This window comes from Pieris brassicae, chromosome 9 (genome assembly GCF_905147105.1).
Source record: "Pieris brassicae chromosome 9, ilPieBrab1.1, whole genome shotgun sequence".
Lineage (NCBI taxonomy): Eukaryota > Metazoa > Arthropoda > Insecta > Lepidoptera > Pieridae > Pieris > Pieris brassicae.
Window position 1 is genome coordinate 10,373,679 of NC_059673.1, and position 27,607 is coordinate 10,401,285.

The following is a 27,607-nucleotide window of genomic DNA, read 5'->3' on the forward strand; positions in this document are numbered from 1 at the left end:
CTTAAATGAACCCATACTAAACAGTCTGAAATGATTTACACTCCTTTGCTGTTTTTACAAGAAACGATGATCGAGGTGAACAGGGGTCAAACTCCAGCGTGCTTCTAGATGATCGTTGTTTGAAAGGGCATGACGGAATTAGGTTGTTTAGTACAATGGAGCACTCCGGAGTGTAATCCATAGTCGAGAAGTGAAATATATATATATATATATATATATATATATATATAGTTTAAATGATTGAACCTATGGTTTATATTCAAAAAAACGAATTTGATACTAGAAACAGTATTTTACGTTGAAATTGTTCTGATTCCGTGAAACTAAATTAATCCAACCCCATAAAACTGTTGTTTCACAAATGGGTTAATTTAGAAATTATTGCTTATCAGAAATGAGGTCACGTTTCTAGTTTTCGATTCTAGGGCATAGATATCCTACATTTTTATTATAGAAGGAAAAATAAATGCCTTATTAAACGACTTAAAAAGTTCATAAGTAGTCATTTGGACCTGTATATGATTACTACTAGAGCTTTTGTATATTTGGTCAGTAATTTCTCCAAAACTAATAATCGTTTTGAGATAATCAGAACTAAGGAATATTACAACATAAGTACCGCTTGAAGTTTCATAAAAATAGTAAACAATTAAGGAGACCGGTACGTTTAAGACATAAAAATGGACTAGATTATAGTCTGGACTGGCTGTTAAAGTTCTTAACTGTAAATCCAATGTGTCGTACAGTGCACGGTTCCGCACGCCACAATAGGAAATGGACGTTTGGTTTGGAAACCTATTTAAGAAGTCTATTTTATATTCAATTTATATAAATATCTAGTGTTACTAATACAGACGATGTTCAACTTGAAAAACAACGTTATTTACATGTGATTTTCGTCGTAAATAATATATGATGACCCTTCTCAAAATGTCTATTACCAATCCTGAAAGGTCACTTTCCTGTAAACTTATAAATCACACTGTCGTTGATTTTTTAATATTCAGAGAAAAAGTAATCGTATGATATTTATAGTAAAGTTCACCTGTGCAAGTTCACAAGTTGCACCTTTTTGCCGCACCACTATGTGTACCAACTGCTCGGTATTTCTGAACCAAGGATCCTTCGAAAAAAGTGTGTACCAATTCTTAAAAGGGCGGCACTTTCCTACCTTCTGACATTGTGAGTGGTGGGCGGTATCACTTCAAAGTCAAAGTCAAAAATCATTTATTCATATAGGTAACACAATGTACACTTATGAACGTCAATAAAAAAGGAATATACATTGAATGCTTCTAATTTTACATTTACTGCCAATTCTCAAATCAAAGGGCGTAGAACGGAAGAGAGGAAGTGACAATAAACTCTCCGCCACTCTTTTTAATCGCCAAGTTTTTTTTCTATTACACAACCTTTGTAAGGAGCTACAACCATAACACCATGTTCCACATGACATCAGCAGGAGGCATGGTGAAATAGGAGCACGCACTTACATTCTCGTGGGAACAACACGCAAATATAAATAAAAAAATTAGATAGACTTAACTCCTGAGAGCCTCCTATGATCATGAAAAGTTGGGAATGATGTCTTGTTAATCCCATGAGTTAGTAGCTCAAAATAGACTGTGACATATAGTATGACACTTCAATCACTAGTGTAATTTATTTGTTACAATTTCACTGAATTTCCCTACTAGGCTTCTTTGTTATTTAAAAAAATTAAATATGATTTTCGAAAAAAGTAGACGAGTTTATATAGGCTAGCAGTCGTTCAATTAAAGCATACGTTTGATAAAAAAAAAGCATTATTATTATATATTGATCCATATTATCGTGTCTCTATTACAATTGTTATCTAAAAGATTTTAAATACTTCTTTACACTACTCACCCCACGTTTTTACAATACAAGATAGTTTTTAACCGTGTCCAAAGTATTAAAAAAAAATATCAGTGGCGCTACAACCTTGTTAGGCTATATTTGTCAATCTAATAGGCACCTGATCGTCGAATTTTTGGGTCTAAGGCAAGCCGGTTTTCTCTTACCGTTCGAGTGAATGTTAAATTCGCACATAGAAAGAAAATCCATTGGACAGCCGGGGATCGAACCTACGAATTCACCTGAATTCGTAGGTTCTCAACTCTCTAAACTCTCATACCTATGAGAGTCGCACGCTGAAGCCACTAGGCCAACACTGCTCTTACAAAACAAATACTATGGTTAAAATTTTGGTGACAAGTGACGTTATTAATCTTTTCTTATATAATTCATTATTATCTGTTTATGTGTTAAAGCAAAGAATTAAATTTTAAACGTAGCTTTTTTAAATTAAAAGAAAACTTTCGCAACTTTTATATTTTATTGCCCTCGCTATGTCGAGACAATTTATGCTTTTGAATATTAGATTCAGAGTAGAGAGTAATAAATAATGTAGGCTTTGCCTTTGTTTATAGTGAGACAGGAAATATTATCCTGCTTAGCTTATTGGATTTAAAAGTTTGACAGTAAAACTATTTATATATTTTCATAAGCGTAGAATTTAGCTCCACTTTTTTAATTAAATTAGATATAAGTGATGTAAAGTTATGTCAATAACAGCCTTTAAAAGTACCCTTGTAAACAGTAGGCGTTCAAATATTTCCATACTTACATAAATAACGACACTAAATCATATCTCGTATTCAAGTTTTTCATCCACAAGACTATGTTTATCGAAGTTCACACTCACTACAGTCTAACCAATTGCAACAACTTAAATATATTCTACCTTCATTTTGTTTAGTAAACATCTAATGACAAACAAATTAACCAATTTGTTAATAACACTGGAAGGATAGTTAAGATACAGGCTAGGCCTATTTTAAACCCTAGTGCTCATATAAATATATTATGTATTAGCTTAACTAACACGAATATTGTATCTCAATGATTCGTTGCCTATGCTATTTTTACAACGTTTAGAAAGTAAGTACAAAATGTAATTGTTTTTGCGCCGAATAAAGTCATTTTTATTTTAATTTTATTATTTATAATATAGGGTATATGCCCCACACATTTCCAGTTAAGTTTATTTATTTTTATGGTGACAACTTAGTTATTCTTCCTAATGATTAATTATTTTCTTCCCTATCGCACCTCGTTCCATCTATCTTTGTCTGATACACTTACATTTATTTTCAATAAACATATAGTAGTCAAATATAATGCTCTGGTATTACACAAGACGAACGAACGAAACAGGAAACGGACAGTAATCAATCATTCAAAATTTACAAATATTAGAGTAGTTTCTATCCTCTCATGTTAAATCACTTTAATACTTTAATTAGTAAAACATGGAACTTATTAAATTGTGTGTTAATCTACTAGAAATCCGCGGTAAATTACAACGTACTTTCATATAAATTATGGCCTTTTTACAGTACTTGGTCAATAAATTATTAAAATCCATTTTCATAGCGCTGCGCATGCAACAAACTCATTACCAGATAAGCTTATTCTTTGGGTGAGCGTATAATATCCAAGGGGTGTACCGTCTAGGAGTATTGGAAATAATTATTCGAATTTTGCACTAGAGTTTAGTGAACAGACGAATGCAATGAAAGAGAAAGGCATGTCCGCGCCCAACTGTAACTAGCGTCTGGGGATGGCTTTAAATTACAAGATTAATATAAGGTGTATGAAAATAGTTGTTGATAATTGGTTATTGCCAATAGCGTATTTACAATGGGAATACGCAAATTGAAACGATAACCGTCTCAAAAGTACACAACTAACCAACAGTAATAAAATTAATAAAATTCTTAGCCTTTAATTATATATAGCTCGCGTTTTCACTCGGATTTATTCGGTTTTGTGATTTTTTATATAACAAGGGGCAAACGGGAGAAGGATCACCGGATGTTAAGTGCCCATGGACTCTCACTGCCAGAAGGCTCGCAAGTGCGTTGCTGGGCTTATATGAATTGCAATACTCTTTTTTTGAAGGACCCTAAGTCGAATTGTGTGTGATAAGCAGCTAGTTGTACATAGTGGCGGTGCGCGGCAAAAACTGCCTTATGGCAAGGAATGACAGAAGTTATATCACAATATTGCTTATTATGAATTAGTATCGCGTTCCACCAGATGCTAAGTATAAACAATATAATGTACTAATCGCCAAAATAATTTAATACTCTGTAACGGTAATTATGCGTCCAATGATGATCACAATGTTGCTAATAATCCTCAGAATCCTGCGGTGTGCTCGGCATCCGACTGACATAATTGATGGCTTACTACATCTTGGCGGCTTTGTTGCCAGGGAAACCTAAACTGCTTATGCCTAAATTTAGCCTTTGACGTATCTATCTATAATGCTTTAACTACAAATCCAAGGCACGTTGCCTTGGATTTGTAGTTAAAGCAATTTGTTTAAAACTTGATGCTTCCGCTTTAGATACATACAAACATTTTTTTAAAGAAAATGGCCTTCGAATGAATCTTTAGACATTACAGGCATTTGTTGCATATTTATTTGTTAACAACACATCATATACATATATTGTATAATGCTATATCTACAGTATATGTTACAAGATGTCTATTCTTAAATACGTGACAATTTATTTTGACAATTTACGTTTATGGTTCGCATAAATGTTATTAAAAAAATAAGAATATTCCTCTTCCCTTTTTAGATTTTGCTAGTAATTTACTCAAATTAGCTTTCTTTGAAATATCAAAGTGCCGGTGGACATTTGTGGCGGAGTTTTGCATTCAATTAGAACTCGTTCGTATCTGAAGTCAATAATTTCAAAAATAATATACTCAAAAGAGGAAACAGTATTTTCAGATGATTGAAAAATTTCATGTATATTTTCATTCTCTCAATGCTGAGTTTATTACGTTACGTCGAAACATGCATTTTCACTCTGCAGTTTTCCACTTGATGCACTTATAATAAATGCACCGTGAATATTCGTGTAAATAAATATTCACTGTCTACTCCATTACCTCAGTCTGTAATGTGTATTACTGCCTTCGTCTTCTTGAACTCAAGTCACTTTTAAGTACAAAATAATATCTCAATCTACTTTGAGATATTATTTTGTTTCCCAGTTTTTTATAGAATAGTTGGCCCGTTTGCCAATAGGCTCACCTGACGTCAAATCATACGCCACCTATAGACACTCTCGATGCATAGGGGGCTCGCGTTGAATTAGTCGAATTGTAACCTCAATAACCAACGTAGAACTTACGAAAGGGACTGGCAAAAGGACGTCAACGTCTTTTTCTCTACTTATTTATTTTACAAGTTACTTCAAGCAGCCCTACTAATATCCTGGATATGATACATAGAATGATTAAAAATATAGTCTAGCCTCTGTCAGCAGTAGGCATGTCGAACGATGCCCGATATATTATTGTGAAAACAAAACACAAACGCACTGTTTTTTTTTGGATTGGTTTTATTGCACGAACAAGTACGATCAAGGGTTTAACATAACGTGTCAAAAATATTAGCAGCTCATAACTAAATAAAGTTCTAATTATAATAATTTTTACGCTGAAAACCATCTTTACATTAAATTAAATAATTACATGGATTGGTAAAAATTTAATCGTTTTCATCCAGGCTAACTGGTAACTATAAAAAAACTAAAACTTATTGAGGAACACTTAGGTTAGTAAACTAACTGCACTATTTATCTCACTTAAGATTTCAGATGAATACATAGTGTTATATGAAATGCACGATAATGTAATTAAGAAGAAGACTTCAAAATCGATTGAGGCCTGAATAAACCGAATTTCAGGATACCTTAATATATCTTGTGTACTCAGTGTCCCCTCCCCACCTTCTTTATATTCATGGAAATGGGGAAAAGGTAAACTTACTGTTAAATAGGTTTTAGGGAATTACGATCTTATTGCGTTTGAATTTCGTATACTAGATGACAATAATGGCATCTAGCATGGCTTGATGGAGTAGATAAACATGTCAATTCTTTGTTGCCTAAACATGTGGGAAACTGTACGTGACATTTTTTTATGTAATATCGCTGTTAAGGACCTTTACAGTTTTGCTGTGGCTGTTTTGGCGAGTTTAGCTCGGCCTGGCTTTTTCTTTTCATTTATTATTGATATAGATGCAAAAATATCAACCATTATAAACATTGGTTTACAAAAATTATTAAGAAAAAATCTTCTACATTCTATACAATTCTAAATTATTTTCAATCCCAAAAATCCCTTGCCTTTCTTATCTCAAAAATGAATTCCAATTCTCAGGTCCCTATAACTATATGTAACGCTCCTTTAATAGATGCTTTTTGCAAACTCCAACCCACAGCTCATCCTTCTTATGCAACTCGTTTAGGAACTCCGCCAATAAGTTCTGGAATACGCTTCCCGTCTTCACACGATTCACAACTGCCATAACCTATTTTAACACTCTTCTGAATAAATATTTCTTAGCCATATCTGCTCAGGTTTTAGTTCAGTTATTTTATAGATTAAGTTTGATATTGTATATTTTTTCAGTGTTACCTGTAATTTTGTTTATGTTGATTTGCACTTCTTGCTTTTTACCCTTAATATTTTTTTTATGCTAGGGTTGCCTGGAAGAGATCGCTTGTTAGCGACAGGTTGCCCATTGCATCCCTTATAGTTTTTATGATATTTGTTTTTCTTTTAATCCTACAAAGTATAAATAAATCAATGGTACCATTAGGAAAGTAGGTGATCAGCCTCCTGTATCTGGCACACGCGCTAGACTTTTTGGATCAAAGGCAAAATTTCCTCACGGTGTCTTCCTTCACCGTTGAAGCAAATGTTAAATGTGCACATAGACAGAAAGTCCATTGGTACACAGCTGGGGATGATAAGACTTCAGCCACAACCAACACTGCTCCTAAATTAAAAAAAAATATAGGATCTTTATATCATATACAAATAAACTTATTTACACATTATAATACATTTAAATATCAAAATAATACACGGCCAAAAACAACAAAATATTATTAATCACTTTTTTTTAATAAATCTATATAATAGTGAGTTAACACCAAAATAGTCAAAACAATATTCTAGATATTCATGAATTGATTGTAACTTGTCTTTGGTTTGTCGATTGTCGACACACGCGCAAGGCTTAGTAATAATTTTTGAATTATTTATTCTCTAATGTCGATTGTCACCCTTCATGGGGTAGATTAAGATGGAGGGAGACTGTTAACTATTCATACACTGTACGATATTTGCGTTACTATTGACGTATTTGCTCGAATCGATTGTGTCTCTTTAATTTGTATCCAAGTGAATTTGTTTATTCCTTGTTCCCGAAAGTAGCTTAGATAGAACGTCCAGTGATTAGTTCCAACAAAGCCGCATTAGCTCTCGGGGTCAGTCTATAAAATAATATTTAACTTATTTCTTTGTTTAAGAAACAAAATTATTGGTCTTGAATATCTTTTGACATAGTAATAAAGTAAACCAATTTAATTCCATACTTAAAAAAAATGAGAAATCAGTTGGGTGTTAGTTTAGTTATTATACACTTAGTCTACATTAGTTATTGTTATATCCATAACTTCGTGTTCAGCAGTGTGGACCCGTTTTGGCTAAAGGCATCCATCTGATCTTTTTATTTGGATCTGTTCTTTGCTCCCTCCACCTGTTTCTCCCCAGAAACTTTTATGATAGTATTGTTTTTTGTTAAAATATAACATAACTTTTACATATTAAAAAGTGTTTTCTTAACTTTTATGATGTTATGAGAAATTTACATATTACATATTTTATGTCAAATAATGTGTTTAAAAAAATACATATTGTTTGTTTAAACGTAGCTGTTTAAAATTTAACATTTCTTTTGATATCTCTTAATTAAATTGAAATATTTTCTGATGAAAATATATTTTTAACTCATTTCTAATATTCTAAAAGAACGTCTCGACAGCGTGCGGAAAACTCTTTGAGTGTATTTTCTTTTAGTAAATCTTTGGAGCGGTGCACATCGCCTGGGGGCGCTTCCGATCCCTCCCACCCTTTCGAGGAAAAACTCAGCTAATTATCTTGTATACAGTAAAGTGACTCTAAAATCTTCAGAAGTAATTATAACGTTGAAGCGTAAATGCTGTATTGGTTTCAGTTCTTGGCGTTATCATTGTTTTGTCCAATCATTGATCGTAGAAAAATTATTCGTGTTTGCAGCTACTGGCCCATTGACTTAACCTATATAAATAAAAATGAATAGCAAAATATGTTACTAAAACCAAAACTCGAAGACGGCTGGACTAATTGGATATATTTTTTAATTTATTTTTTGAACTCTTTGGCTTTGGGTTTTATTTAATTTAGTTATAGTTGCATTGTTATTTGATTTTTTTTGTTAATTAATTATGCACTTATTGTACTTTAGCGATAAGACCACCTGTTGCCTAATAACCTACTTACTTTTCGTTTTTTTGGTTGTATAATTATGTATGTTATGATAACAAAGTATAAATAAATAAATAGAATTAAATGAATTCTAAGGATTTATAAAGGAAAAATTGAAATAAATGCACGGAAAAGCTATTAGCATATAATAAAATGTTCCATATGTTTTAAAGCTACTAAAAAGGGGTAAGAAATCATATTAAGGAGAAACGATGATCGCGGAATGTTCATACTCGTTTATAAATAGATTATTTTTTGTCTTATATTTAATTCACTTATTTAATGCAAGACTAATGCAAAGAAATATTGATATTTAATTCTTTTTGAAGATGGTTTCATTTTTTATAGTAATTCATCTAGTATCTGGTATGTTTTATATAATAATACTGAAGTATCCACAAGGATCTAAATGTGATTAAAGTCCTAAATACTGTGAAACGGTTTGCCTAAGCTCGCTTTAACAGGCTATATAACCATGTGAATGCTTAGGCAATCCAACTTCTTGTTACAGGAGAACTAAACCATTTGAGTTACTAAAACTAGTGTAGTGATTATACAGCGTACATAGTGTCGAAACATTATAGAACACTAAGTCTGTTAAAGAACATTATCTTAGTTTAAGCCATTCACTATTATTGTAGAAAATTAAGTCAACATAATCTAACTTATTACCAATAATTATTGTATAGGCTAGATGTAATGTAATTCGCACTCTCTTTTGTGAACTATAAAATATATTTTTTTCTATCATATATACCACATATATTTTTATAGAACAGGGAACACACGAGCAAGAGGCTCATCTGATGTTAAGTGATACCGCCGTCCATAGACACACTGTCAGACGGCTCGCAAGTGGATAGCCGGCCTTTTAAGAATTGGTACGCTCTTTTCTTGAAGGACCTTAAGTCGAATTGGTTTGGAAATACTTCAGTGGGCAGCTGGTTTCAACTTTAAAACGCTCGAAATGATATAAATGTGAAGCAATTATGATTTAAATAAATAATATTCAGTACATGTTGTCTAGAACGCTAGTTTCATACAAGGTTGGCTTATGTTACAATACGAAGACGTGACATGCATTACTATTGAGTCCATGGTTTTACAAATTACGGATTAACTTTTTAATATTCATATTAAAGTCGAATATACACACGTTACTTGTCATAAGCGAAACAATATTTCATTAAAAGAGACTTTTATTTGAATTTATATGAGGTCTTTAATTCTATGAATATTGGTATTTTACACAAGCCAATATTAAATGTATTAATTACAGGTTCCTTCCAGAAGTTCAGAAGTTTTCTGAACACTTGGCAGGCTTCACGGAGCAACCACACTGCTCCGAGGATTTCATTAATTAGCACATTATACATACAAATACTAAGCACTATAGTTCTGAGAATCTATAGAAGCCCAAATGGGTGGAGCTGGATCAACAGATGATGCTGCAATTTCATTAAATATCGTTCGTTCGTATCGTTTATCTATGGGGTGGCGGTATCACTTAACACAAGCCTCCCTTGTTAAAATATACGTCTTTCCGAACGCTCTTCAAGCAAGATTTTATAACGTAATGTTATACCCTAATAAAGACACAACTGAAAAACACGAAATATAAAGGGTAACATGTACGTTAAATCAAACGAATCAACAAAAATAAAATTACAAGTAATTCTGAAAAATTAAACAATTCTTAAACTTAATCTAAAATAAAACAAACAATAAGCCTATCACACATTGATTTTGGTGATGGATAAAAATGTCAATGTCGAATTCCTTACTTGCATTTTTTAATTTCGTCATCAAAATGATGGAGGAAATGTATACAGCCTGTCGTAATGGTCACCCTAAGTGCCACAGTACCTTCAAACACGGTAACTGTAAGCCATAACCTTGCGCTACTGTGAGCTTTATAGTTTTCCAACCGATTTTCCTTAGTACATAATCTCGTTATTCGTTTTTATTTAAGTAGAAGATACAATTTATGTTTATTTTATTAATTCGCTTTAATCAAATAAAGGCCGGTAACGCAATTGTAAGCCTCTGGTTAAGTGATCATGCTCGTTTGCTTCCTGTCCCATCAAAAAAAGGATTTTAATGCAAATACAAAAAAAAACTTATCGTAAGTTGTTTAAAAAATTATTAATGTCGCTACAACCTTTTTAGGTGTGGGACTCAGATTTCTGTATTTGTTTTATGATCATTTGTTAATCGAATAGGCAAGTAGGTGATCCTTCTGGGGAGCCTTCTGTGCCTGACGCACGCCGTCGACTTTTTGGGCCTAAGGCAAGCCGGTTTCCTCACGATGTTTTCCTTCACACAAAGATAAACAGTCCATTGGTGCACAGCCGGGGATTGAACCTACGACCTCAGGGATGAGAGTCCCACGCTTCAGCCACTACGCCAACACTGCTCACAAGCTGTTTAGTACGGTAATTAAAACAAACATTAAAATAAATCTGTAAAATCTAAAATGAATTGAAACGTTCCAAATTTGCTTTACTAAGGTAAATGGTTTTTATTTTCATTTGTAATAATGACAATTATTCACTAGCTCTATAACCCTATATTCGAGGTTAACCCCTTAAACTTCACTTGTTTCTTCTATTTTATAGACAAGTAGGTGATCAGCGTTTTTGTCTGCCATTTTCTCAAGATCTTCACCGTACGGGTGAAATATACTAATTGTACGAGCCAAGGTGTACATTTTGCTCACTCGGTCGTTCTTAGTTTTATAAGTGTGGCGATTTCCTAAATCGTCAGAGTTACCCCCCGAGAGTATAGCCTGACGTAGGTACTCTGTTCGACAGTTACATTGCATTAAATCGTTAGATAGCAATTAACATTTCTTTAACATTAACATTTTTTTGCTTACATTCTATTGTTGTACGCGAGTGGTTTATATAGAGTAAAATTAAAATCCTATATTATATATCATCTCGATGACCCAGGAACCGTACACTAATTAATTATATTAAAGTAGGAAATAATAATATCATTGTTTAGTTTGTATGACAAAAGTCAAATCATTTATTTTAATTAGGCCTATCAAAAAGTCACTTTTGAAAGTCAAAATGGAGAGGAGGAGAGGAATGGGCAAGAAGCTCCATATGTACTCTTTTAAAATAGTTTTTTCAATATTTGGTATACATTGATTTGATAATCATATATGAAGAACATGTACCTAGCACAAAATAAACTACTATACTTAAATAAAATAGGCGCATAGCGTTATTATTTTTCATATAGCAAACGGGCTGGAGGCCCTGATCTCACCCGATCTTAAGTGATTCCGCCGACCATGGACACTGTCAATGCCAGAGGGCTGGCGAGTGCGTTGCCGGCCTTTTGTTATAAAACTCAGAGATAGAAATCCATTTGCATCGGTATTTGAACGCACAGTTCAGAGTTTGGTTCAAATCACTAGACATAAGCAAATTGAAAATAAATATGCCGAAGTCTTGAAATCTTCGATAAAGTAATAAGACTTTCTTGTTAAGTGGATGTTGCGATTGGCATCCCGCTGAGCTCAGCGTGTTCATAACCTTACATTTTGTTACCAGGATTTAGGGTTAATAAAGAACTATAACCTATAGTAGCCAACTGAGTTTTAAAGCATTCAAGCAGCTTTACCTGAAAAGACAACTATTATATGAAAGTTTCAAGAAACTTATTTTTTTTTGATGACGCGCTTATAAATCACACTACTTTTTATAAGTATGAAAAGTTACCTTCAAAACCTATAAAGTGGAGTATGTCCACTGAAAAAAACAAATTGTGAATTCTATTTCCCTATATTGTTTACATTTCCTGTTAATTGAAAAATTCTGATTGTCCATTTATCGAGGAAAACTTCCGGCTATAACATATTACAATCAATAGCATCAATGAAAAGCGCTGTGAAAATAGCAAAAAATTATTTTTATTTTATTTTTTACACAATAATATAATATAATCATGATATGGACATACGTTACATACATTAGAAAACTATTGTGGTTTGTATTAATTTGTCCGTAGCAGTTTGTTAAGGAGCGTTTCAAATGCATATGAAAGTATTTTTGTTTCAAGTTTGTTTACGTTAGACTTTCTAATAACTATGGTGGTCCATTTTCTTATGTAAATTGGTATCCTTGGAACTCCTAAAGAAATTCGATGTATGTCTTTAAGATTAACTGGTATAGCCAATTAATTGTAAGTACAAGTGACAACATAATTGCCGTGATGCTATTTGGCATGAGTCTCCAATCACGTTTTAATCGAGTTTATTTTAAAAACAGCTACCGACAAAGCGCGTAATCAAATAGATGTTTATAAAACGTAACTAAAAACCGCCCATTGACAATACTCGTAAAACCAATCCTTCAAAATAATTGGTATCAAAGGTATCAGTTTCGTTAATACAATATCTCCTAAGTTAAATTTGAATGAGATACGATACCTGTAATTAAATGTTTCAAAGAGATTGCTTTATTAATTAATCGTTGCATTTAGTCTCGGATTTTCTTCGCTCATTTTGTTTTTATTAAAGCGACGACGTCTTTTGAGATGTCTCGGATTGCGTGCTTTGTTTTAAAGACGTTTCAGCTATTGATAAGAGTTTTTAATTTTAAACCCTTTCTCGGCGTATTTCAAGTCGGCGACCTCGGCGTGAATTTATATATTTTTGATAGTTTCGTGAATGTTGTGTATATATAAATATCTCAATAATTATCATTAAATTATATATTCTAAAGATATTATCAATAAATATCCTGTTTCTATATAAAAAGTACTACAAGAAAGATTTTTGAATCAGTCCCGGAATTTTTAGCTTTTGTTAAATTGTTTAAATCGCAAAAGTTTATTTTATAATATTAGAGAAGAGATTTATTTGTAGAACTTCAGTATCTTAGAACATCCCTATACACAACATTTGATGTAGTTTTGTTTTGTGGCAGTAAAATAATTTGATGTTCTGAAGATTCGACTCGGGATAGGCCAATAAACAATTGTCCATAAGTAAAACATTCTTTTTGTAGATGCGTTATATAATTCTGTACATTTTTTTTCTTGTATCACCAACAGTTTACACAGTACCCGCGTGATATATTTTTATAGATATATTTTTCTACGAATTGGGTTAAATTAATGCATTTTTTTAAGGGTTCCCTATTTTTAAAATGTAAAGTACCCAATGTCAGTCAGTGAAGTCAGTTGAAATCATTTTTGAAAGTTTTGAAAGCGAATTTTGTCCAGTTTTTGTGTTAAAACATTACAAACATACATAAACACAAATGTTTCCTCTTTATAATATTAGTATATATATAATGTATATAAAGTAACTTACCTACACTAATAAAGGCACGAGGTTTTGAAGTAATTTAAAGATGATTTTATTGCGACATGAATTAATTTTGTAGTGAAACTTATGTACTCTTCGTTGTTAATAAAAAATCCCAAAACAATTTTCTGCCGTCCAACCGCGGAGTTCGTCGATTTGTATAAAACTGTAACGAAGCGAAAATGAATCGTTCCATTTCTTTTACTAGAGAAAAATTATTTGAAATAAAATCACGCTTCGAATAAACGACTATGAAAATGTTAATAATTTTTATAGCGTTTCAGATAGCGAGATTATTTATTTAGGAAATTCGGGACCGCCGCCTCAGGCATTTGTAATTTGAATCTTAAATTGCCATTATTTATTTTAAGTAGAGAAAAATGCATGAGATTTTTTGTTATGCTAATGTCGTGATTTTTTTCATTTGAATTGAATTTTAGATTGTGACGTAGCAATGGGGATGAAATCCTCTTAGCTTTCTGAATTTTAATGAACCATTACGTTTCTTGGTAATATTGTTTGGGATCTTCTTGGGAGCTTAGGGTCCTTCAAGAGCGTATCAATTTTTAAAAGGCCGGCAACGCATTAATCATTGAGTGTCCATGGGCGACTGTATCACTTAACATCAGATCAGCCTGCTGCCCGTTTAACCCTGTTCTATTGAAAAACTCGTAGTTTTGTCTGTTATTCGGAGAGAATATTTGCCGTTAGCAAATTCTAAAGCCTTGCCTCGGTGAGCTTGGTATCGTCTGGTGACTATGACGTGCATACGCAAGTGTTTCAGCATATATCATGTGAAGTTGTCCATCAGTAGTCCTTGCGCACCTATTCTATCTTACAAATTTTTTAAAAGTCGCGACGACGCGAAAGTCTGGTAACCTTCCTGGCGGTTTGGTTGACATTTTTGTTCTAATAAAATCAATAAAGAAAAGTTAAAAGTGGTTTTACGTCTGACTTGCACATTGAGTGTTAAAAATATTTCCATGAATGAACTTGACTTAATCGAATTTTTCATAAAATATTCTTAGGGTTTTATATGAAATTCTCAAGATTTATAAGCCATCTGCTTTGAAGTTTTATGAAAGTAGAATTTAATTTAGAAATCTCGGAGCCGGTCTGGTCATTGATTTTAAATATCTAAATCTTAGTTATTTTTATTTGAAATAAAAGCAATGTTTACTAATTATGACTCGTGTGTTTATTATATATTCAGTAGATATATAATTTGGTAACTAAATATTGTCAAATTTCCAACTGTAAAAAACATTTTTTTTCTTATATTTTTTAAGGGTAGTACATAGTTTTTTGACACAGGCAACAGCTACATTTGTTTGCCACACGCCGTCGATTTTTATGGTCTAAGCCGGTTTTCTCGCGATATTTTTCTTCAGCGTTCGATCGGATATTAAATGCACACATAGAAATAAATTTTGGTTACACAGCCGGGGTTAGAACCTACGACCTTAGCGATGAAAGTCGCAACTCAGATGGGGCTAACTAGTCATATTAATGGCAAGAAGAAAATACAAAGTGTGTTGATAAATTTAATATGCGTTTATATTTTATATAAAAACAAAACAAAGAGTGTTACGAAGGAAGGGGAGCATTCATTTATCACTTACATCGTACAGACATGTTTTATTCCCTTACGTTTGGGTAAATATTAACCAAGGTTTCCAATATATCTCTGTGACTAAGGAACCCTTATCAAAATCCATCTGGATGTTACGCGTCACGTTCGCCAAACACCCTGTATAAGCGGTCTTGGCAAATAAATATTTCATACTTGGAAGAAACTCCGGACCTTTTGTTGTATTTTCAATATCTTACTTCGGTCGAATGTGAATTCGATATTAATATCTGTATTTAGAAGTTTAAGATCTAGACGTATTATTAACAATTATTATTTAACATAAGGACGTCTGATGTCGTTTAATGTTTGTGTAAAATAGCCATACTATAAAAAAATATTACACCACAACAATAACGCGAATTGTTCGAAATAGATAATTTCAATTTAATAATTTTTGATGAGGGTGATCCCAAATATTTTTTCTCGGCCGACCGCCACATTTATTAGTTGAGTCATTGTTGAGATTTACTCGGGTTACGTTAGACACATTTTTATTTTGATATATACATTTTGTTGATTATAATTCAGTTCCATCCGTTATTTAGACTTTTATAGGGAGTGTTTAGTGCATTTTTGAGAACTATCGTGTGCCAAGGTATTAGCATCAGTTTAACCTCTCTTTGTTCCCAAACTAATAGAATTTCTCCAAATACTTACGGCTGATAATATTGTGTGCCTTTCTTCCTGGTAAGAAGGTCTTGTAACGAGGTATGTACTCAGGACTTATGATTCTAGTATAAGATTGTGTATTGACGGCCACCGAACAGTTCTTTGTGGTACACGAATAATACAGTTTTTTTAAGTATTAGTAAAATCAATCAAGTCAAGATAAAGCCTCATCGCTGTTCATGAAATGTAAATTTTGTTTTATGATTTAATTAAGCTGTTTCATGAAAGGAGTATACAGTATGAGTATACAAATTATGTACGTTTAGAATGGCGAATCAAAGAAATGTATCAATAGTCTGAAAAAAACTCTTAATTAAATTTAAAACCCAAGGGTGTAAATTCGCTCCAGTATTTATTACATTCGTACGGCTAACTCCCTAGAGTGAGACAGTCTAATCGTTTTAGTGGCAACACTCCACTCGTTTAAGAACTTAGTTTCGAATGAGACCAAGAAATTTGTATTTAACTGGCGATCACCAAATGGATGGACGCTATTATTTTTGTTGAAAATTTTGCTATAAGAGCTGTATGATTAAGCCGAGAATATCTCAATCATATAAGAAAACCTAAGGTAGCGATGTTTTATCCTTAGTAGAACTACGTTGTATTTAGAATATGTTTATGTTCCATTTTTTTAGTATACGTCCTACTAATATGCTTAAAGTAAGTGTAAAGAAAAGCGATAGCGCTGCATGTGATTTAGCGCTATGTATTAGCGCGTGTGTATGTGGGTGTATACATACACACTCTCACTTACATACTCTCAGTTTCACACCATCACACAGCACAGTCGAATTAGCTATTACGTATTTAATATTTATTGGATTTTCGTAAATGTTTGAACCTTTTTGTATATATATTATATATTCCATCTTTGGCTATATGTTCAGTAAAAAAAATTATCAATTATTCGATAGCTATTCAGGTACGTGCAAATATTTTGTAAACGTCGGCGGAGTCAACAAAACTTGCTATTTTTACATGCTATTATTACATGCTTTTATTAATGGGCGGATAGATAGTCGTTAATTTCTATTAAAATCCCTCCTCCTTATGCGACAAGATACAAAAAATTGTTCCATGTGCCTCGTACGAAATCGAATTACCTACATAATTCGCCAATGTTTCGGGTTTTATCTAACTAACATCATTTTCCATTTTTCATTTTGATATTTTCCACCTCACCATAGAAGATGTTAGGAAGTTTTTGAAGACGCGGGAAGACTATTATTTTGTTTTAGCAGTAATTTGAATTATTAATTATTATTTGCTGTTTCAAATGTTAAATTTCAGTTTTCTTCAGTTTAATTTTTTTTAAATATATATTGTCTATAGTGGTACTTACTTGTTTTCTGTTACATATATGTATATTGTTAATCTATGTAATCTGTTTTGGTTTTCTATATTGACTGAGTTTTTTATTTTATATTGTGTATGTTAGCTGTAAGATTACTAATAATTAAATAAATAAATAAAATAATTGTTTTTGTTGTATATAATTTATGTTAGTTGTTAGGATTACGGTATAAATAGGTATACTAACGAAGTTGTTGAATTTTTAAATACTTAAATTTCCCGTCTTTTTTTAGAATTTAGTACCCTTTGACTAATTATTCTTATTATTTGTTTACAGTTGTTGAGAGTGGGGACGAACCTACAGTATGCACGAATCGGCGAACACTGGTTCTAGCCAACCATCAGAGTACAGCCGATGTACCAATGCTAATGTCTACATGGAACCCTCGACCTGGAGTTCTCTCAAATCTCATGTGGATCATGGACCGCGTCTTCAAATTCACAAACTTTGGCATCGTCAGCATGCTGCACAAGGACTTCTTCATACAAGCGGTAAGTACGTCTATACTTTTACGAATGATAGAATAACCTTTTTTTATCTAACGGTCTGGAGGCTGATGTTAAGTCATACCGATGACCGTAGGCACTCACATTGCCAGTGAGCTCGAAAGCTATTTTCTTGAAGGACCCTAAGTCGAATTAGTTCGGAAATACATACGTGGGGAGCTGGTTCCACATAGTGGTGGTGCGCGGCAAAACTGGCTTAACAACGCTCAGTTGTGGTACGACGGACGTCGAGGTGATACGGATGGTATTATGAATTCTGACTCGTCGTCCGATGATAGAAATACCTCTACAAAGAAGCTATGAAATGATTATGTATTTGTTATAAAAGTTCAATTGTTACTCTTTCTATTGTAAAAGCCAATCTTCCAAAGAAAAACGCCAGTAAGTAAAATAAAAACAGATTTTAATCTTATTTACTGTAACGGCTATATTGGCATCTCATATATATAACAAAACACAGATTGTTGTGGTGGCGTGAACTAGAGCACTTCCTCTCTTTCTGTTTAATTGTGATTTAGTTGCGAAGAAAAGAGACAGGGCCACGCTTTTGTATAGCGCTCAAAACATATTACTATACCCAGTCGGATGTTATTTGTATCCCGGAGTATTCTCGTGCTAATTAGCCTATTCCGTGCAATGAATCACCAATGCGTTCATTGTTTATGTTGAAATATTACATTTAAAAATAATTATTGATTCATTTAAGTTTAATCAGGAAATTATTAATAGATACTATAGTTAATATTGTTTTTGTTTGGATAAACCAATTATGAGGAAGGTTATATGTAACTATAGTTATAACGCGGAAGAACTGGTTCAGTCAGTGTTTTATATGTCTAAACTCAAATGTATGTTGAAAGGCTCGCAAGTGAGTCTTCTGGCAATGTGAGTGTCCATGGGCGGCTGTATCACTTAACATCAGGTGAGCCTCCTGACCGTACGCCTCCTATTACATTAAAGAAAAGTGTACCAGTATATGAACACTCCATGTATTTGTATATGTATACGTGCTAATGATAATATAAATAAATACAATTTTGCGTTTACTGCATAAGACGTTATGTGACAGAATTGCCATCTAAAGTTCTAATATGTAACTACTAAACGAATACATCAACCAATAGCGTGTATTTTTTCTCGATCTCCCTTTCGCACTCCCTCTCAATCGGTCTCTCATTTTTCTTCGACTAGAACGCTGCAGATGTTTGTTGACGTTTCCGTCAAAATTTTACCATCATGCGCATAAAGAAGTTTCACTTCAAAAAAACTGAAATGATAAAATCTAATATGTATTTTCGAAGACAGGTACAGTAATGAATAAACCTGAAATAATCATAGAAACAACATTTTGAGTTCATTATTTCATAAAAGTTCTTAAATTAGTTTATGTAGTTCCTTAAAAAACTAAAATGTTCTAACAAAAACTCTTCTTGTAATTTTTACAAGAAGAATTTTAAATGACTAGCTTAAACTCGCTTTTCCACAGACTATCAATATTACAAATTAAATGAAACGTCAGTTTTAACATATAAAAGATTTTAAACAATCTAAACTTTCTAATCTAAGAAATATTTCTTTAAATGCATAAAAAATATAATTCGGGTTTGTAAAATAACCGGTGAGTTAAAAACGGCGGTTATCTGATTTCTTTGAATGTATTTCTTTATCCAAGTGGTGTTAGCATTTTTTTGTGAAAACCCCTCACCCGGAAAACATCGGATCACGTTGGGGTTTTTCGGTATTTCCATTTGGTACAAAGAGATTCCGAAACACGCTCCAACAGTATTAAGATTTACATTTTGTCACTTAATTATTAAAGATTTTAAACCGTTGCGTTGCCCCTCGCTAATCTTTTACCGAGATTACTTCGCTCGTGACAAATGCCCGGTTCGAATATTTACGAGAATTTTCGACGCAGGTTCAATTTTGAATTTAGAATGACTTTTCTTGTATCGTTAAATTGAGAACTGTATCGAAATGAAACGGATGAAAGATATAAATCAAATTTTCGTCGCAGTTATAAAAAAACATCTACTTAACAAAAATCTCACGAAATATAGTTTTTAATCCGCCCAAAAATATGGGTATACGTTATTATCTATTTCTTAACAATTATTCTTATTTTTAATTTTATTTAATTTACACAAGACTTCATTCCTATCAATCCTAACTTTTACGACTATTATTATTATTTGTTTCTAATAAGTATTAGTATTATTACATTCTTATTCTTTTTTGCGACTGAGGCGGAAACTAGCTTCTGTGTCTCTGGTTTTTATCTTTGATTATTGTGATTTCGTGTGTTTCTGTGTGTGTGTTTTGTTAGTAGTAAATTATGTATTAAAAAATCGTTTTCCAACACACGTTAGATAATTGTGCTCCCGGTTTAAAACATTAAAGGTTTGTAATGTAATGGGATAACTTTTTGAGATTGCGAAACATGTACATAATTAGATAATATAATTTTCATGTAAATATTTTAAAAGAATATTTTGGCTGCATAGTCATAGACATAAATAATATGTTAAAAATATTACAACAAACATGTGGGCAATAGTTTGTCTTACATCGTATTTTTTTTATTTATAATTATTTAGTTTGTGTAATTATATAATTTTTAAGTTTTATTTGTAAATATTTCTTTTTTTTACTAGCACTGTCTAGAAGACATCGCTTGTTAGCGATTAGCCCGCCTATAGCATCTCTAATAAATTATGTATAATGTTACGATGTTTTAATAAATAATGTAAACATAGTACTGATTTTACGTGAAAAGCATAAAACAAAATAACATATAGATCTAAAAGTAACTAATCGATGTCCTTAATTATTATACCTGATTTAATCAAAACCTATGAAGTACTTTTTAATTCCGTTTTACTACTAGGCGTATGCTACTCGAAGAGAATCGAATATCTCAGCCTCTACAACAATTCGCGTTTATTAAAAAAACAATACCGTGTCTGGTTAATATGTGTTAGTTCATTAAGCATTACCAATAAGTCATTCACCTCTCACCGGATGTGGCGTCACGATAAGAAAAATTGATGATTTATTAACAAAACAAACTAGCGGAAGTAATACGTTCTTCTTAAATTTTCAATGGATTTTAAGTTTTATCCCAACGCGTGAGAGTCTAGTTTTAAATATGGTTACTGGTTTTAACTGGATGTTCAGTTTATTGTGGTACAAGGCACGGAAGGTATGATGTTAATAGAGATATGCAACTTTTTATATGAATTCAGAGCCAATATTTTCACAAGAAACTTGTAAGTGTTACACAAATTGGCAGTAATCAATGACCCGGAGAACTTTGTATCACCTACATTTGTGTCAAAATATAGTAAAACTAGCTGTCCCTGCGAACTTCGTTTCTCCTTAATGTGGTTTTAGTTAGCCTTAATACCGTGACACGAAAGAATAATTTCACTGTATTATTGTCACTATAATTTGAATTTGATTTACACTTCGGTCTAAGTAACACGTGGTTGGCTATGCTAACACCAAAAATTAAAAAAGTAGAAATAATTGAATTTCATGGTATTTCGTTTACTACAAAATAAATTAATTTATACTTTAGCCTCAATAACACGTGGTAATCATGATATTGAATTGTAGCTTTTATGACACGTTTGTCAGTTTACCATAGCGGTGCCATCTATTGATTAGTTACTCAATCCAGTCGCAAAGTATCTGTTAGAATCTTTTGGAGTTAACAGATAATTGTGACTGTCAATTAAATAATTTGCCATAAAATAAAATTGCGACTATAATTAAAGATCTAAGCTATCCTATCTCTTAAGTTGGACCAAACTGCTCACGGTGTGCCAATTTAATTTAAAATCGGTTAAGTAGTTTAGGTGTCCATCGCGGACAAACATCGTGACAGGAGATTTATATATATTAAGATATCTTAAACAGACCATAGAGAACTTCCCTGTATCTACAGCTACGAAATACACATTGCTAAAGGCACCATTAAATATATGACATCCAAGCGACAATTTTTTATTTTGAAAATTACCAAAGATATCAAATATTATTAGCTAGAAATTGTTTTTATTGGAAAATCCAAACGTCGTTTCTAGTATTTAGGGTTCCCGCCTTCCCTGAACTTCCACGAATATTGCAAGAACATACTTAACCGAATCGGTCCAGCCATTCTCGAGTTTACCTCTATATGCGAGACAAACGAACAGCAATTCATATATATATATATATATATATATATATATATATATATATATATATATATCTTTGTCACTCTTTTTCGAAAAAAAATTGTCCCATTACTTTAGTTCTAGACATAAACAACTGCGTAGTCCAACTCCCTCCTTGATACCTGTATGGTTGAAATTTCTTCAATATATGAGAGTTGATCTTCGTATAACTTTGCAGTTACGGTATTAATACGTAAATTAACGCGTAGTTTCTGTCACCTACACCACAGGTTCAGTATTAAAAACATTGTATGTTCCGGTAGAGCCCGATGCAGGTTTACTGCCTCTGCCCCTTTTATGGGCAAAACTAATAAACTTCAATCGCTTACTCCCGAAGAAATACAACGTTGCATTGCGGAACAAAATTTTAAACCCAATTGCGATATCATGTTTTTCTTTACCTTAATTCATGAAGTATTTATAAGTTCAATACGAAATATTATAATAATCGATTGGATTATGAGTTATGATCGGTATTATTATGTTATTATAAAAAGCTTTATCTTAGTTTTTCATGCATTGTATGATGAATATTGCTGTAGAGCGAGTTGTGTTGGGCTAGTAGCTTCAGCGTGCGACACTCATCCCTGAGGTCGTAGGTTCGATCCCCGGCTGTGTACCAATGGACTTTCTTTTTATGTGCGCATTCAACATTGGTTCGAACGGCGAAGGAAAACATCGTGAGGAAACTGCGTGGGCGTGCGTAAGGCACAAAACGCTTATCACCTACTTGCCTATTTGATTAACAAATTATCATGAAACAGATACAGAAATCTGAAGCCCTAAAAAGATTGTAACGTTATTGATTTATTTAATATTTTAACTTTCGTAAACAATTAATATAAGAAATGTAATAATGGCAACAAAAAATAAAACTGCTTTAATCCTAAAGATACGCGGACATGTCCTTGTATTTTTAGACGCAGTCCCAAAAAGTCGTCTCCTATATCATTTATGAAGTGACCTTTATATGTATCTGTTTAATTGTACACATTTATTTTATTTATAATACAATTATTTATATATTTATTTTAAATAGATCTCTGGTATAGGACCTCAATTCTTTTGACTTCTTATAAAAAAATCAAGTTTAACGGGAAAATTAAATTAGTTTAAAGAAGTGCCGGAAAATTCGCCATTGCTTTGCGTACCACGCCCTTGATTTGACATTAAATATAAATTTAGTCATTTCATTATAAAAAATCATAGGTAATTTTTATCTAAATAAAAAAATGTACTTGAGTAAATTATATATGTAAAGTATAAAACCCTTCGTGTTATGGTTTGGCTAAAAATTATAAAGCGTGTCCTATTTCATTAAAATGCGCGACATCTGGCGCCAAGTGCCGGGCCAGGGCTAATGAGTGTAACTTCATTTTCAATTTTTGCCCAACCGTACTTTATGATTCTATTTTCCTTATTAATGGCATTTTATTTAATTGAAAATTTGCTTAACATTGACTTCATACGGGATTTACAGTAAAACTGATGAAAATGACGCGATGGACATTTTCAGCAACTCCATTGCTGACAGAGACCTTTCGCTGATTCGTTTTATAAACCTTTTTGTGTTAATTATTTGCTACATAATTACAGTATATATTCGCGGATGCTCGGCGGACCCATGTGACTTCTATGATTGTGATTGATGTGCTTCAATCTAAAAATGAAGGGGGGTTTGTTATTAGGTCGTATACCTGTATCTAGCACTCAAAATGTCAGGACAGTATATTTCTAAATTACAATTATTTTAAACGATAAGTTGTATTTTTGTTAAAAAAAAATGTTTTAGCCTGCTCTAAGCCGTACCCTGAGTGGTAGCTCTAGGAATTCTACGTTGCTTTTTTTTTTAAAAAACCTGTGTTCATACTACGCCAAACAAGGATGAACCTTTCAGTCGAATCCACACAAGCAAAAAACTTAAAATTCTATTATATTTATCCTATCCTATCTTATGTAATTTAATACATTTTTCTTTTATTTACTCATAGTGGTTGCCTGGAATAGATCGCTCGAAAGCGATAAGGCCGCCAGTTGATTTAATTATGTTCAATTTTTTTTTATATCGTAATGTAACGAAGTGTTAATAAATAAATATATTTTACGACGGAATTACTGACGGAAACTAAATCCTATACAGGAATGACTCAGCCAGTCCTCAGCATCGAAGTATTTACTACCAAGCCACGGATGCAATTAAGCTTAGTAGACAGTATTATAATGTAATTTGGATAGATATCAAGCTACCAGCCATGGCCTTACACGAAATTTTGACGCTTAAAGTGGAACAATGGTTGAGCTTGAAACGCTTGGCGAAACGCCAGTTACGGTAGCGCTAAACCTTATCTATATAGTGCATAGAAGTTACAGTGGGGAACTGCCTTCACCGGGGGCGGGTTACTCCAGTGAGCTTCCGTCCTGCCCTTCGATTGACCACCCCACGCCGGCCCAAGCTGAGGTTGAAGGACACGTCCTTTCGCCAGTCGCGAGAAAACGCAATACAACAACAATTGATCTGTCAAGTACCTTAAGGCCAGCAACATTCCATTAAAAAAAGTGGGGAATCTACATGTCTTACATTTATGGTTGACGCATGGTTGGAAAATGGAAATGGATGTACCGTACTGATGCCGTATTATTAGAGCCGCGTTTGATGCCGGGAGCCGGGAGGTAATGGCACCTAGAGGAGGTCTATGCCAGAAGGCATAGAAATATACGACATAATTATATGTTGTTTATGTGGCTGTTGCGTATTTCTTATGAACATATATATTGATACAAGATGTATTTTGTCAATGTATATGTATATCTGAGTCAATTAAATCAATCAAAGTCAATCAAATTAGTCAAGTCAAAGTCTTAAAACAATCAAAACTATAACATTATATATTTAAAAAACATCAATTGACTTTAAAAAATGGAAACAAAGATTGTAGTAAATTTCAAAATATAAAAGATAATCATATAAAGATATTACAGCACTATTGCTTCGTTTATTTTTTTCATTGTCAAGAACGATTGCAAGAAAAGTGGTTCCTCAAATTCTTATAGCGCCTGGTAATATTGAGAAAGCAAGCATACGTTTCTTATTAGTCAACTTTATTATAACAAAATATGGTTGTAATAAAATTGATCTACCGCTAATTTTACGGACACAGGGGTGTGGGAGACTAGTGTACAGGTCCTCCGTGGTCGTTTGAAACAAAAGTAATCTTAATATAACATCTAAACAAAAAATCGTAAAACACCTTAAGTGTGTATTTGTGTGTGGATAATGACAGTTTGCATGAGATTGTATTCCTCCTATGTTGCAGTCTTTGTTTCTAACTTAATTATAAGTTAAAACATAAGGAAATAGAGGATCACAATTATTTTATTTACTACTAAAGTATGTAAACTGTGGTAACATTAAGTGCTTGTAATGCACTGAAAGCAGTGAATGCGGAAACTAGACAATCACAAATTTATTTTACCTTTATCTAGTCTTTTGTATTTAGGACACCATATTGTTATGAATAAAGTTTATAATATTTGCCTTAAATATATCAAAATACCTCCCTTAACACATGATATTAAAATAAAAACAATAATCAATGTTGCTACAACCTTACCAACACATGATAGTAATTATTAAAATTATTTTTTATTATATAAATCCCTAAATAGCAATCATCCATCCTCCTGAAAAGTTTGGTCCAAATATTTTCACACTTTGTAAATAAATAAACAAGATACATTATTTAAGTAATAAAGATTTAATCAATATCAGATTTACTAAATAAATTAAATATCTAAAATCGGTATAGTGAAAGCTATTTGTTTCCGGTTCGATCTATGAAACATTTAATGCAAAAACAATAATTATAAAAATAATAAAACTGTATTTATTCATAACAAACAATTCATTATAATGTGTAAGATTAGGGAACCCTTTTAAGTTAAAAATATCTGTATCGTGGTTCCCAGCTCTTCCATAACAAACATAATAGTACATTCCAAAACAATATTATTATTATTTTATTTTATTACATTTTTTTACTGTTAAAAATACGCGTGAGTGAATGAGTGAGTGTGAAACTAATCGTTTAATTTCAGTCGATAAACATACAATAGTCAATGATGGTACCTCAAAATCACATATTTATAAAGACACAAAGACGTCTGGGACTTTTGTCTTACATAAATAGTGTGTACAGTTTCAAACACCTCGCACAACTGCAATTTACAATTATACTCTAATTAAATTTAAATTAGAATTTCCGTCGATGGTATTTCTATCAAATTAATGCCTTGAATGATATTAAAAAGGCATGTTGACCTATTTCCAGCAAGCAAGAGCAAATATGTATTATTTACGAACATCTAGACGTAGAAACGAGTCCGCAGTGAATTCTAAGGAAACTGAAAAAGTTTTCCAAGCAGTGAGGTCCCGCTCGCTTGGAAATGTGGAGTTATTCGCGTTATATTCAGTAGATAAAATGCACACGCGAATTAAAACTGATTGATTATTTTATATTAGATTTCAATATTTTTTATATATAATGGAAGTAAGTTGATGCAATACATCACTGACGAACAAAAGATCTTAAGGCTTATTCAAAACCAAGGAATAGAATTTACGACTGAATACTTTTTTCTAAATATTTTCGTTATAGTTAGAGGAAATTCAAAATATATTTGATATAAATATAGACCACTCAGCTATAATGCATATTTATAATCAAATAAGTCTTTATTTAATAACTTGAATTGCCGGATATCTGGTGCTATTCTATAAGGCTCCTCGACGGATGTGATGCCGGTCCACTCCCCTACTTTCTACCAGCCCGTCTCTTACCTCAAAATTTGCCCATCATTATATAAGCAATAAGTATCGATGATGTCGCGAAACGCGTCCGAGATATGTATGAGTATTCTTTACAACCATACAAAACTTACAAATCCTCCTCTATATATTTGATTGATATAGTAAAGATTTGAATCTCTATAAAAGTCTAATGCAAATTTTATTAAAATCAGATTTTGGTTGATTTAAAACAATTGTATGGCTTTATTTTAAGAAACAAATAAAACAAAAAATATTTCATAAAACAATTATGAAAATTATCTTCGATAGTATCGAAGCTTTCTTACGCGAATTGGGCTATTGAGAATTTTTACAAGTTGCAACGCTGGCGCTGGGCCAAGTATTTATTGCGAGTGTATTAGTAATGAAAAATTATTAGTAGATTATGGAATCTCATTCGGATTTATACAGTATTTGTTTCTCCATATTTTTCACGATAGCTGCAAACAATTTTTAATTCAAAAGGAAGATTGCAAAAGATTTTATTAATTCGAAACTATTATATTTCGATATAGATGATAATAAATTGATGTATATTAGGTCCTTACATATGAAATTGGCGTTTTGTCGTACTGGCCACTTTGACCTCAAATACCTCCTCTTTGGTAAGGAATTTCAAATTC

The 27,607-nt window shown here is 32.4% G+C and overlaps 1 protein-coding gene across 1 annotated transcript in view; it reads left to right on the forward strand.

Annotated features, from left to right (window-relative positions):
- Window positions 1-16,072: 16,072 nt before the first annotated feature.
- Window positions 16,073-27,607, forward strand: part of LOC123714097 (acyl-CoA:lysophosphatidylglycerol acyltransferase 1-like) — a 109,947-nt gene continuing 98,412 nt past the window's right edge. The window contains exons 1-2 of the mRNA XM_045668224.1: window positions 16,073-16,094; window positions 17,689-17,903. Of these exons, the coding sequence (XP_045524180.1) occupies window positions 17,775-17,903 (129 nt within the window). The 5' untranslated portion in view covers window positions 16,073-16,094; window positions 17,689-17,774. The remainder of the gene's footprint in view (window positions 16,095-17,688; window positions 17,904-27,607) is intronic.